At 42.6% G+C, this 13848-nt stretch overlaps 1 protein-coding gene across 1 annotated transcript in view; it reads left to right on the top strand.

Annotated features, from left to right (window-relative positions):
- IGF1R (insulin-like growth factor 1 receptor) overlaps window positions 1-12669 on the top strand; it is a gene marked incomplete at its 5' end in the record, with an annotated part of 156793 nt that extends 144124 nt beyond the window's left edge. The window contains 3 exons of the mRNA XM_010287414.1: window positions 893-1022; window positions 5572-5706; window positions 11831-12669. Of these exons, the coding sequence (XP_010285716.1) occupies window positions 893-1022; window positions 5572-5706; window positions 11831-12197 (632 nt within the window). The remainder of the gene's footprint in view (window positions 1-892; window positions 1023-5571; window positions 5707-11830) is intronic.
- Window positions 12670-13848: the final 1179 nt, after the last annotated feature.

The raw sequence follows: 13848 nt of genomic DNA on the forward strand, positions 1-13848 counted from the left end.
AAAAAAGGGCAACTACAGGTCTGTATTGATAAAATGGATTTTGCCCTAGGTCTGCTGTGTTAGCAAACAGCCTTTAATATTAGTCAGAGATTTGATGCCACCTGATTTATTAACTTTTTGGTTAGTGTCTGAAAGCATAGTAACTGGTTTAAATAGGCTCGTCCAAGGCCCAGCAGTTTTGTGCGTGTCAAGCTGATTGTACCAAAAAAACCCTAGGGAAAACCTAGGGAATAAGTCTGAGTTACAATCAGGAGATGAACGTTGTTAGATCCAAGTCTTGCAAATGTTTACGTATTTACAGCTAAGGTCATACGTATAACCCAAAGTTTTGTCTTTAATATTGATCTGTATTAGTCATAAATGAATAGCCTAATCCTCTGTAGCATTTGAGATGGAGTATTATACAGGAACTGGAAATTACCTTTGGAAAGAGGAAAAAGAAAAACCCCAAGAGAGAAGCATTTCACTCAACGTGTGAGATTCTTTAATTAAAGACAGTAGCATTAAGTACTAAAGGAGCTCTTCACACTCTTTGAAAAGGAAAGAAAATCATTGAATTTAGAGAACAAATTAGTGATTTGTATGACCTTCAGAAGACTTAGCTTACTGCAAGGCTTGAGCATAAATCCTGGAACTTTTCATATTAATATATTTAAATCATTCAGACTTCTCACCCACTGAAGTCAATGGTAAAAATGTCTTTTGGTTTTGTGGGGAAGGAAGCTAACCAGCCCTAAGTGCTCAGGTAAAGTGCCTGCAAAGGTAAGTGTCATTGTAACTGATTGCATATTCTTTGAACCAAACTGAGTTTCTCTGCTGGCTACAGTGGCTTGTAGTAAGGGGAAATGTTCATCATTTTATCATGCAAACTCAAAACATTTATACCTTCTAGATTTTGGCATGACAAGAGATATCTACGAGACAGATTATTATCGTAAAGGAGGGAAAGGTTTGCTGCCTGTCCGCTGGATGTCCCCAGAATCACTGAAAGATGGAGTCTTCACAACACACTCCGATGTCTGGTAACAAAAAAGGGGCTCTGAAAAACTCTTTTAGCCCCTCTTCTTTCTAGCCTCTTTTCTGGTTTTAGTAGATTTAACTAATTTTACTGCTTCTCCTGTCTCCTCAAATGTAACTCTTTTTCCACTGGGAAGCATTCCGCTTTATATTTCATATTTGCATTGCAAAATCAAGAACTCTTGAGGTTAAATTCTGCTCTCAGAGAGAACAGAGTTAAATGGATTTCCAAAACTGGAGGTGGTGGTGTGTTTCCTGCTGTGGGTTGTAAAATCAGTTGTGCAGTGAAAAACATTACCTTCACCTGGAAGAGCAAGTTGTCATTTTTCAAATTGCCATCCTTCAAGAAAAGCATTAAAAGTTGCCAAGAATATAGAAAGGTTCATAGTGCTAGCCTGCTTTTCTATCAAAACCTCCTGTTTAAATAACTCTACTTACCCACAGACGGTTTGTGTACACGGGCAGGTTTTTTCTTGGGAGTTCTCCCTTGTGTATATCCTTCTCCATTTGGAGCTTTGTTTGCTTGTTTTATATACCGCAAGATGCAGAAATAGGTTTTTCTTTAAAAGCGCATTGCCTAGTTGCTGTATCTGTGAAGTTATTAACAGAGACATTCAGGAAATTTCAAAATATACTTCTTTGAAGAAATAATACTCCGGAACAATTCCCCACACACCACACCCCCCAAACTTTTGCAGATAGGTAGGGAGGGCTTGGCAGAAGATGAACGTGTACTGGCAAAACCTCTACTCTGTCTTTTATGGTTTCTTTGCCTTCCTAACAAGATGTTTTTACTGCTGATCTGTTACAGAATTGGCAGCTGATTGCCTCCAAATGTCTAGAAGTCACTACGAATGGTATTTTAGTAGTAAACTGCATTTTCTTTAAACAGCTTGAGGATTTTGGAGTCAGTGTACTGTAGTCCACAGCACCAGCTTTGAGTGAAAGGTTCATCAGGGGAATTATATAGCAAGTGAAAAAGCAAAGCACCAGAATGTTGCTTAAAACATTTTTCTTATGGCTAGTAACTTATTTATGAATCCAGTAACCCTCCAACTTGGAAATAGATCAAACTAACCAGTTTGAGTTGAAGGGGAAGCCCTGTATCAGCCATTTATCTAATGGAGCAGCACAGGCATTGGTTTGGCAGTCCCCCTGCAGTAAAAGAATTTTGGGACTTGTAATGGCTTCACAAAGCAGACAGAAATTTGGAATATATCACTAGAAAATCCCTAGATGTAGAACTGAACGAGCCTGGAGTAAAGAGCTGGCGGACCTGCCCGTTCCTACCGCACAACAGTAACTTAAGTCCAGCCACCAACTCCAGCCATTGTACCAAAAGCGGGCTGCAGCGGATCCGATGTTTGGCTTCGATGACGTACAGTACTTGTTCCACACGCGCTTTCCTTGTAACCTGTAACTGTTAGGTGACGTTACTGTTTAAACATAACTCAAATTCCAGACAAAAAAACCCCCACAGATGTGACACCAAATCAAGCATCAGAAGTAAATTAGTATTTAGTTGTTGCAGGAAGAACGTGAGTTCTCCCTTCAACATTAACAAGATTTGGCATTCATCGGTCATTCACTCCAAAGCAGGGTTGAGCAAACAGTCTTGCGGTTTATCAGCAGGACAATCTGAGTGAAGTAACCTAGCCAGAAGTCACATCAAGGAAGTAGTTTACTGATTATAAGGTTGGAAAAAGTAAGAGGAGCAGTAGTAAAATCTGACAGATTTTTACTTGAAAGCATAGAGAAGGAAAAATTGCTTTTTAGAGAGGAGGTCCACAGCTCTCAGCAATAGTTAAGACAGTTCCTCCTTGGGATGGTTTGCAGTCTTAATTGTTAGGAGTGACTTATTCCGAAATTTGCTTCACATAGGTATACTATCTTGAGGTACAAAAAGCCTGGTTCACCATGAGGAATATGCCATTTGTTTAGAACACGTATACTTTTGCATTTGCCACATGTATCCACAGCTATAGATTCAGAAATCTCAACCTGAATTCCAATATAGTGGAGCTTGTCTTATCACTGTCACGAAATAGTGTCTATTTACCTGATCTGTTCATAGCTAAAAGGATCATTCCAGTTTACTTCTCAATAACTTTTAGACCAAACACTATACATTGAAGGTCTCTTCGTGCCAGGAAAAATTACCTGGCTCCTTGTATTGGCTCAGTTTTTGAAGTTGCTTCATGTAAACCATGTAGCTTGGCTGTTTGGGGGCCATTTATTTTCATCAAACAGGAAAAAATGTTGAGATTGTTTTCCTGCCTTTTTGGTATGATATTGTGACATCTGGTTCCATGTTCTTTGAGATAGGTTTTAGAAGCCAAAATGTCAAAAAGTCAAAACTGTTTGAGTGGTCAGAGTCCAAGATTTATAAGCTGTAAGGTGAAATGGCAAACTGCAAGAAGAGTGTCTGGAGGTTTTGAAGGGTGGAGCTTTATTTTAGCAATTCATTCTTTTATTGCTTTTCAGGCAGAAGAATGAGGTAATTAGACAATACTGTTTTTGTTGTACTTAGGGAAGGAGAACATTTAAAATGAATGTAATACTGTTCTTCAGGGTGAGGGTGTATTTCTGTAAATAAAGTCTTCAGCATCTTGCATTCTTTCAGAGCTGGTAGTTGCCTTGAAGAAGCAGTGTAAGTTTGTTTGTTATGATAATATGACTAGTAGGTGCGTAAGACTTGTTTTTATTATTCCTGCAGTGATCAAAGTAGCTTCAAAGGCACCAAAATGTTGAGTTGACCCTCTGTCCATGCCTCCCCTGAAAGGCAAACAGTTGCAAGTCTGTTTGTGCTTCTGGCTCCAGATGCAAACCATTTTAGATATAGTGGATAACTGAAAGATAAAACCACTCTACCATAACCAGCTAATAATACTGGACTCCTGTTTTCACAACAATACCCTATTGAAATGACGCTTTCTTTCACTAAGCTTGACTCAGCATTTTAGCCACAGAAGACAAGGCAGCATCTAGATTTTCTGTCTTTGCACAACAGCTCTAAAAGTAGATGACTCTTCAGTGCAGAGCAGACAATTTGAGCCATGTCTGCTCAATAAACTAATTTTAAATTGAGATATTTTTAGAAAGTGTCAATACTTGCATCCAAACTACCCAATTACATAACTATGCTTATCTTTCTTTGCCAGTAATCAATTCTATTATTAGACAGACTTCTTTTTTCACTTCTGCTGTCCTTTGTAGTTAGTTGGAAGGAGCTAGAAGCTCTGTTTCAAGAATATAGTTACATATATGTTGCACAAGGGGTAACTGAATTTCTCCTGGGGGCTTTAAAAGTTTGGCTCGTGAAGCAGCAAATGCGGATCTTGGTACAAGAAGCTGGGGAACATTCACATTTGTGTGTTTCAAAAATTGGTTTTGTTGCTTGCTGTTGAATGCCTTGATCCTTACTTTGCACCTTTGACTTAGAATGTGGAAGAAACCAAAGCAGAGGGATAAATGGAAAGTATTACCCAAGAAGTGTTTTTGTGCCTGGGGAATAGAGGTTGGTTTGTTTTCTTGCGTTTAGTGGTAAGGCAGATGAGAGGCACAGGTGTGCTGGTGTGCATTTGCTCTCTACCTCTGGGCTTGCTACAGCAGAAAGGGAAAAATGCAGCTTTTAAAGCGGATTTGTGTGACTCCAGTATTTCGGATGAAAAGCAGCTTGCACTGGAATGAGAGCTTACAGTTCTGTGTTACTGCCTTCTCAACTGCTATCAGGAGTATCTGAGATACGTTATGTGAAGATTTGGAGATTAGTTTTTTAAATGTACAGATCTTTTTCTTGCTATCTCTGGCTTGGGCAGGGGGGCTTGTCGAGCTCCCTTTAAATAACAAGTCTCTGCAACTTTGCCAGCTTCTTAGAAGGTTCGATTCCCTGCACCCAGCTACACACAGATCTTTTTGCAGACTTTAACGATCAGGTGTTGATCCAAGCTGAGGTCCTCTGTGCAGAAAGCTCAGAGATAGGAACAGAACTTTAAAATTTTTTTTTCCTTACCTGCATCTTTCCTTTTCTCCTCTCCGCTGTTCTTCCCACCCCGCAGTGCGCCTAAAGTCTGAACTCAAAGCCATGGGCAAGGGGAGAGGAGATGTGAGCTGATTCTCCAAGCAAGCTCACAGCTTAAATCTCCTCTGAGTTAGGAGGCTTCCAGTCAATGCAGTGAGCTTGTGGTGGCTTTTTACTGATTGACCTGTACGGAACCAGTGTAACCAAGTAGTGTTGGACTGCTGAATGATTATAATCATGACCAGTTCTGAGCTGTAGATTATGGTGTGAAAAATGGAGATGCAATATTAGTGGTCTTTTCTTACAGGGGCCATTCTGAAGAGTCATTCAGAACTGGGGGCCTGTTTCTCACCACTGACTAGAGGTGTTTGAAGTCAACAGTCTCTTATGCTAGGTGATGTGGCTATGGCCATAGCTGCATACTTTTTGAGCAATGGGAAATTTTTGGTAAAAGAAAATACCTGTGGACCTGCTCAGCATCATCTAAGAAAAAATTATTGCTCCTCTTTCTGAAGTTCTGTTTTGTTTTCCAGGTCTTTCGGTGTTGTACTTTGGGAGATTGCAACATTAGCGGAGCAGCCGTACCAAGGCATGACCAATGAACAAGTGCTCCGCTTTGTGATGGAAGGAGGTCTGCTGGAAAAACCAGACAACTGTCCTGATATGCTGTAAGTGTCAACAGTTACCACCGTTCTCAGCACACAGTTTATTCTTCCTGATCCCTTCGGCTTCCGCCCGATACAGTAGTTAAACATACCAGAAAACAGCTTTGCTTATGGCCAGAATCTCACTTTGGGCTTTTTCCTCTAATAAGGAAAAAAAACCCAATCTTTGTGTTCCTGAATAAAATTAGACTTAAAAGCTTGTAAGTGACGTTTGCTACAGCAGACGACTTTGTGCCTAAATCTTGTCTCTTCTCCTTAAAGTAGTTGTGCTGAACACAAAGAGAAAAAAGAGCATAGGGTGAGCCAAAATGTACTCTGCATAAACTCAGGGGAATTCAACTTTTTAGTTCAGCATACAGATCAGTCAATGTATCATTCCTTTGTCTGAAGCGGCGTTGGATCTGCTATTTCAGTCACAGTGCTCATCACATTGAGACAAACAAATCTTCGCTGCTAACAGTTTCCTTTCCTGTAAGCACAGAAGGAAATACGCAGAAAAACCTTTGCCTACCCCGAGAATCAATACAAAGCCTTGCAGCGGAGGAGGGTGTGCAATGCAGCAGGCTTCGGTTTTGAGCCTTACATTGTTGAAATACTTCTGCTGGCTTTTGTGTACAGCAGCTTCAGTTCTTCAGACTTTATTACTTTGATATACTTCCCAAACTGGCTTTTGGGAAGGAAATACTGCGTCTTGCAGTTATTGAAATTTGTTGGAGGCCCACAGAAGGGATACAATCACTTAAGGGCCTCAGCTGCTTGGGATTCTTAGGAAAAGAGCTTTTTTGGCTGGAGCGCTGGCTTTGGTTTCAGATGACAGGCAGCGTTGTTTTGTTGTTTGAGGGGGGTGGGTGGTATATGCAGGGGGAGGTGTAGGTGCCATGTGATTCCTCGGTTTCACATTCTTTCCCTTCCACGATGGTGTGGAGAATTTCTGGCAGTCAGATTGACTGGTGATTGTTTAACACGGTCAGAGCTGTGTAATGGAGGGAGGAAGTAGGCAGAAACGGGGGAAAAACAGGGTATGTGCAGGGCTTAGCTCCCCAAGTCCATAGGAGAAAAAAACACCTCTAGAGTGAGACCAAACTCAGCAAGAGATTCAGCATTAGAAATTCCCCATTAACCTGGGGCACGAGTGGTATGAACAGGGGGACGGGAGGGGAGTCACAGCAAGAAGTTCTCTGTACTGCAGCCCACCCAGCCTGTTCTCCTTCCTCCTCCTCCTCAGAGCTACTCCTCTGCTTGCTGGGTGTTGCTGCTGGATGAATCCACTTTCAGGGTAACTGGCTTGCGAGCTGGAAGAATTTGGTTAGTGTCTGGCAGAGCAAATCTCTGCACCAGCGTATAACAGCAAAGGCCTTTTTTGTGCTGATTTTAAGGAAGAAGCTGTTCACACATTGGTTGTGGCCACCAAGATTTTAGCCTGATGTTGCAGAGGTGCAGAATAAAGAAATCTTTCTTTGAATTTAGCCACTTCTCTCCATCAGAACAAGGAATAGGGCTGAACTCAGAACTAAGGCACATCCAGTTTAGTGGTGTCTTTTTTTTTTGGTGATACAGTTGTGTATAAAGCGTCTTGAATGTCGAAAACTGGAAAAAAAAAAAGTATTGACCTTAGAAGCTTATTGTGGCTTGTTTTAGCTCCTTTTCAGCTTGTTTTGTCTTTGTATTAGAACAGGCACCCAAGTCTGCTGAAATTCAAATAAGCTGTTGTAGGAATAACAGTAGGGAGCTGCAGGAATAGTCTTCACCGCTGATCTACGCACATGCATTGGGCATTCAAAGAACCTATTCTGCGTTACTATGGTGCTTTTTTCTTCGCATGTTTTCGCTTCTTTCCCTGTCTTCCATCCTGTTTGCCCAAGATGCTGTAAAGATGCTGTGCAACGCTTGCTAACCTGACAACTGCTGCCAGTCCTGAACCTCGCATGTGTTGCTGCTGGCAGGCAGAGAGCCCTGGTCTGCAGGCAGAGTTCCTCTCCCCTCGCCAGCTGTCCGGTAACCTGCTTCTCGGCGCTGGACGTAAGAAGAAAATTACTGGATGGACAGAACGGCGCTTGTGACAGAGTTGCAAAGAGCCCTGAAATTGCCTGTGGATCTTGCCAGGCATTCCCCAGCATATTTCAGGCGGGGTCCTCTCTCTTTTTGTGGAGGTTGCTAAAAGATTCTGTTTAAAGACAGGTTTCTTGGTACTTCTTACTGGTGGAGACTGACTGTGATACTTTTAATATTAAACTCACAATATTAACTCAAGGTGTCCAGAAAGCAAAGTCCACCTGCTGCAGGGAAGTCAATATACTTCTTGTGCTTGGTACTACGTGAAAGCAAGAGAGAAGGGGAGCCAGGAACTGCATTTCTGTTTATCCCATGTGGTAGGCTACATATGCAGAGACAGGTCTTTAATTTAGTTTGACTTGGAAACAACTAAAATTACGAGCAGAACACAAATTTACCTTTCTGTAGAGAGAGGGAAGTATACTGATATACAGAAACCTCCAGAACAGGTGGAGGAGGTAGACTGCTGTGGGGTAGCGTAGATGAGAATAGAGAGAAGAATCTTGCTGCAACTGTCACCGAATCTACTATTTTTAACCTCGCAGATTATGTGAGTGTTGACACAGCCGTGCACGCTCCAGCCACAGTGCAGCAGTTTTCGTAAGGGCCTCTTCTTGCCCCCCCGCATGAACACTGCATGGTGCAAGCGGTCTTGGACGTTCCATCTCTCCCAAGACTGCAACGCTGGTAATGCTCGGTAGCGGCGGTGCTTGGCTAACCCCTGGTAGCAGCGAGTCAGTAGCTTTTTAGGTGGATCAGAGAGCAGGGACACTTGAAGAACCGGAGAGGTTCTGTTCTGCAGCTTGCGTGTATCGGATGCTTGTGCAAAGGGGGATTTTTACGGCGCGGTTGTCTTGTGGCTCAGAGAGGTGGTAAATCCCTGTGAAAGGGCTAAGCACAAAGGGGACGGTATTTTTAGAGGCTTTTTACACTTACACAGGGTGAAACAAGACTCAGTTCTGCTTATGCTACACCCTCTTGGCATAGTTTGCATGGTTTTACAGACAGAACCATGCAGTAAGACAGATGGTTCAATAAGACGGTGCCAGGAGGAGCTTTGCTGTTTTTCTCCTCTTCCTGTGTAATAAGTTATGTTTTTATGTACTACCATTGTTATGGCGGTGTTCATCAGGTGATGGCTGCGTGGCAAGAAGGTTTGTTACAGCTGAAGCTCTCAGACAGTGTGTTCCCATGGGGCTTTTAAAAGTTGTGGAGGCTGGAATTCCACTCTGGTTTTGAAGCAAAATTGCTTCCCCCACATGTATTGTAGATGACTAGACTATTTACGCATTGCTGATTCTCCCGTTGTTCCTGGCAAGCGCTGGGTTAGGAACCAGGGTCTGCTCTGCAGAGCTGACGTCCGCGGTAGCAGCCGCGGGATGGGAGAGCTCTGCTCGCTTTTCCCCACCAAATCAATCTGATGCAGAGCACAAACGCGCTCAAATGTAATGTAGCTTCTGTAGTAACTTCTGTAGTAACTTTGTTGTCTGTGTTTTACTGTCTCTGTGCAAGAAGTAACTCAGTTTCTGCTCGGTTCTTTGAGCAGAAGATGCATGGGAAAGACACTGGCTCGTCCTCTTTATCTCACGACGATGCCTGCAGCTTCCTTGAGCTCAGTTGCCACCAGTCAGAAATACACTTTATAAAACTGCTCAGGTGGTACTAACAGCCTGTAAATTCTTCCCTTGTGCACTGGAAGGGGTTTTTCTGTTCAAGATAATGTAAGCAAGGTCTTTGAACCCACAGAGTTAAAAAGAAAAAAAAAATATCCTTTTATGGGAACTCTGTAGGGTTTTTAAATCTGGAATGGCTTAAAAGAAACATCACATGGCCGTGTTTGTGCTGATGTCACATGCATTACTCCACTGCTTGTGGTATCTCCTTAGCATTGCCCTTAGGCCTCGGGGCAAAGCGCCAGCGAATATCCAGTGTTCTTGGCTCCAGCTAACGCTTCTATTCGGGGACGCAGCAGTCAGCTGGAAAGGAAACAGCAATGAAGTAACAGAAATGGATTTTATGTATTTCTGTCTCAAGCTTCCCTCCTCGTTTGTGGGTGAGGGTATAGTGCAGTTTTTATAGTTTGGCTTCACTTTCGCTATGAAAGACTTTTTAAAGGCTCAAAACCAAGCAATAGTTTAACAATGTTTATATGTCTGTGTGCCTGTTACAACACAGCGTTGAGTACCCGGGGAGTTCTCCCGGCGCAGGCTGGCTTTGCCAGCTTTTTTTTGGGTGTCACAAGGCCGTGCTGAGGTGGCTGACTTTTGTTGGTGCGTCGTCGTGCCGGCTGAGCTCGACCAGGAATATTTGTGACTTCAAACGCACTTCCATTAAGATGGCTTCGGTTGAAGCACGCTCCGCAGCGTTGGCATCCCAAACGCGGCAGCTTTCCGTCTCTTTGCTGGTTCACATCACTTGGGAACATAACGCACCCGAGGAGCAGGAGATGCAGCAGTATTTCCCAAGGAGCGAGGTTCTGGGGGAGGCGATTGCTTTGCTTTGGTTTTGTTTCAGGCTGGGGTTCCCGGACTCCCCGGACCCCGCTGTGTGCAGCGATGTGCAGCAACAGGCCTCAGAGTCCGGGGTTTTCCAGCTCGGTGACAGTCCTCTTGAAAGGGTTTTTTCTAGGGCAGTGACTCTGGAGATATTAAGACATTCCTCTGTGACGGACTTGGGTGCTATTCAGAAAAGCAGTGAGTTTTTGGTGGGTTTTTGTTTTGTTTTGTTGGTGTGTTTTTGTTTTTGTTTGGTTTATTTTCAATTTAAAAAAATAATCATTCCAAACACTGCTGCAGATATCTAGTAAACTGCTGCTGGGGAGTTTAGTGGAGGCAGTGAGAGCTAATTAAAGCATAAAATAGAATTGCTTGCTTACCTTCTGAAAATCGGTGGAAATTGAGGGAATGGCGTGGTTGTTTTACTGACTCAAAACTAAAAGTTTAGGTGGCCTGGCTAGCCCTGCAGGGGAAGGCTGGCAGCCCTGGGGAGATGAGGTCTTGCTGGGACTGCAGCTCACCGTGCTGGAAGGTACGCTGGAGATGTGAAGGATTCTCTGGTACGTTGCCTTAACGGAAAGATTTTTCTTTGGTGTTGTTTTTTTTTTAAAGATCCATTCTTATTCTAGCGCAGAAAGTAATGGTTTTGGCCAGTGGTGACGTGCTACACTCAGCGTGTTCCTCCAAGTACCGTGTACACAGAGGATTGGCTCAAAGAATTAATGTTTATCTTCCTTTTCTTATTTAAATTTGTCCTGTTACTTGTGCTGCGTTAACAGAAGACGTCCCTATTCCACATTCACAGGCAGTGAAATCCTTTCTTGTGTTGTGTTTAAAGTTCAGGGCAACCTCTCAGGAATATCCGATTTTGCTGTGTCATGAATACGCTGTGTTCACTGTGTGTGTATTGCTGTTTCCTTGTGCGGTTTTGTTTTGCCAGCATGGGACATTGTACAGATCTAATCGTGTATGTGCTTAAACAGATGAGCTCACGCTCCGTAAAATACTAACGCAGCCCTGGCTGTAAATGAAAACAGCATAATTTTAAAATAAAAGATTAGAGAACGTCTTTGGCGAATGTCTTTTGGGGATTACAATTAATTTTAATGTAATTTTCTTTCGGGGAAAAAACGGTGCTTTACCTTGTGTGTAGTTCCTATTTTAGTTTTTTTTCCACGACAGTATTGATAGGGTAGGGATTGGTTGTCCGAAAAAGATACTCGGAGAGGCACTGTCATGTAGCTGTACGAATGAGTAAGCACAGGGTAATTTGGAGGAAAAGGAGAGGAATACCAAGGCAGAATAAAAGCATGAAATGCTTCTGGATGTCAGGTGTCCACCTGGGCAAGTGTGTGGAAGGGAGCGGAGAAGGTTGAGACAGGAGCTATAGAAGTAAATCAGTGATAAGAAAGAAACGTGACACGGGGATCTCTGCCTGTAAAAATTCTGCCGTTTCCTCTTCCATCGGAAGGGAAGGGTTTTCTAGCGCGCGCGGTCCGATTCAGTCACGGTTGGCTGGGCTCCAGCCGGGGCTCGTAAAACACCTCAGTAAACGGTTTTGCTGTGTGTTTCCTGTCCAGGTTTGAATTGATGCGCATGTGCTGGCAGTACAATCCGAAAATGAGGCCCTCCTTCCTGGAAATAATCGGTAGCATTAAAGACGAGCTGGATCCAGCATTCAAAGAGGTCTCCTTCTTCTACAGTGAAGAGAACAAGCCTCCGGATACAGAGGAGCTTGACCTGGAGACTGAAAACATGGAGAGCATTCCTTTAGATCCCTCTTCCACCCTCCAACCCACTGACAAGCACTCAGGACACAAAGCCGAGAACGGCCCAGGCGTGGTGGTCCTTCGGGCCAGCTTCGAGGAGAGACAGCCGTACGCACACATGAACGGGGGACGCAAGAACGAGAGGGCCTTACCGTTGCCCCAGTCTTCGGCCTGCTGATCCTTAGAACCAGAATCTCACAGAAATAACACACAGAAAAACACACGCATTGGGGGAAGAAAGAAAGAAAATTACAATATATTCAAAAGCCTACTGTACCTCAGTGGATCTTCAGAACTGCCATAGCTGCACTTGGGAGAACCCTTTTTTCAGTAAACAAGTTACCGTATTTTTCTTTTTTCAATATGCAAGCAGATGTTTGTTTCAGTAACGGACTCCGTTCATGGGGCGCACAGTTGGCCTTTTAAAACTCTAATGTTAACACTTAATAGCAACAGAAAACTTGGGATCTGATGTCTCTCTCTCCTCTCTCTCTCTTTCTCTTTCTTTCTCTCTCTCTCTTTGCTTCATAATGGGAAACATATCTGCGTGCAAGTTCAACCGTACAGCACTTTTATCAGATCAAAGATATCGCAGGCCAGGTGGCTCCCCGGTACCCTGCAAGCACCTGCCTAACACTGTAGGTCTTTATAAAAAACAAACAAACAAACAAAAAACAAACAAACAAACAAAAACCCCCCACACATGAAAAAACTACTAAAAAAGACTGGATTTTTAATGTTGCTCTTTAATCTTTTTAGGAACACATAAAACAATAAAAAAGGGCCGTCATTCGTCCAAGGTTGTTACCATTTTCAACGCTGCCAAATTTTGCCAAAAAAAATGAACTCTTTGGTTTTTGTTTTTGTTTTTTTTTGTTGGCATGGAAGGAGCACAGTAATGAACTGCTCTGTTTAAAAGAGATCCTGACCAATACATTCTATTCAATCATACACTGGTATTGAAAAAAAAAAAAAAAATTAAAATTGTCTAGATCTTTTCTCAAAACTGGACAAAATGTGATTATTTTTATTCTTCTGATGGAGAAGATAAAAGGGATGGGGTAAAGAAACAGCCCTCCCTCCACCCCATCCCCAATCCCAATGAATTCTGGACAAAACTGGCAGTGGTGAGCTAAACAAACACGTGCATTTTATACAAAAAAAAAAAAAAAAAGTCAACCGCACGCCAAAAAAACGAAACATGAAAAACATGAAAATAACCGGCAGAGATCTCCATCGTTGCAGCCTGCCTTCCTTCACAGGCTTGCAAGGAAAAAAAAACACCTAGAAACATAAATTGGAGAAGACAAAAAAAAGCAGTAACCGGATTCAAGTATATGATGCTTTGTTGACCTTTTCTCTTTATTATTAAGACTTCTCGAAGGGTCTTGCAGTTCTATGTTAGACCATGGATCCATTTGCATACACATTGTCTTTTGTGTCACTTTTATAACTTTTTTACGGTTCAGATACTCATCTATATGTCTGTACAGAAAAAAGCTGCTATTTTTTTTGTTCTTTACCTTTGTGGATTTAATCTATGAAAACCTTCAGGTCTGCCCTCCTTCCCTTCCCTTCCCTCCCACTTCAACAAATTTTCTTATGCTTTGTACTATAGTGTGTAACTTTTACTTCCTCCTTCCCAGTAACTGATACCTTTCATATGATTTGCCATGAACTGTTTAATGCCTTTTTATAAATACATTTCCTCTTTTTTTTTTTTTTCTCTCCCCTCCCCTCCATTAGTTGTTTTACAACATCTTGGCTGTGTGGGCTTACGGGGCTTTTGAGGGGGACATGGAGAAAGACGGGACACCCCGCACGGAAAC

This window comes from Phaethon lepturus, unplaced genomic scaffold (genome assembly GCF_000687285.1).
Source record: "Phaethon lepturus isolate BGI_N335 unplaced genomic scaffold, ASM68728v1 scaffold8660, whole genome shotgun sequence".
Classification (NCBI taxonomy): domain Eukaryota; kingdom Metazoa; phylum Chordata; class Aves; order Phaethontiformes; family Phaethontidae; genus Phaethon; species Phaethon lepturus.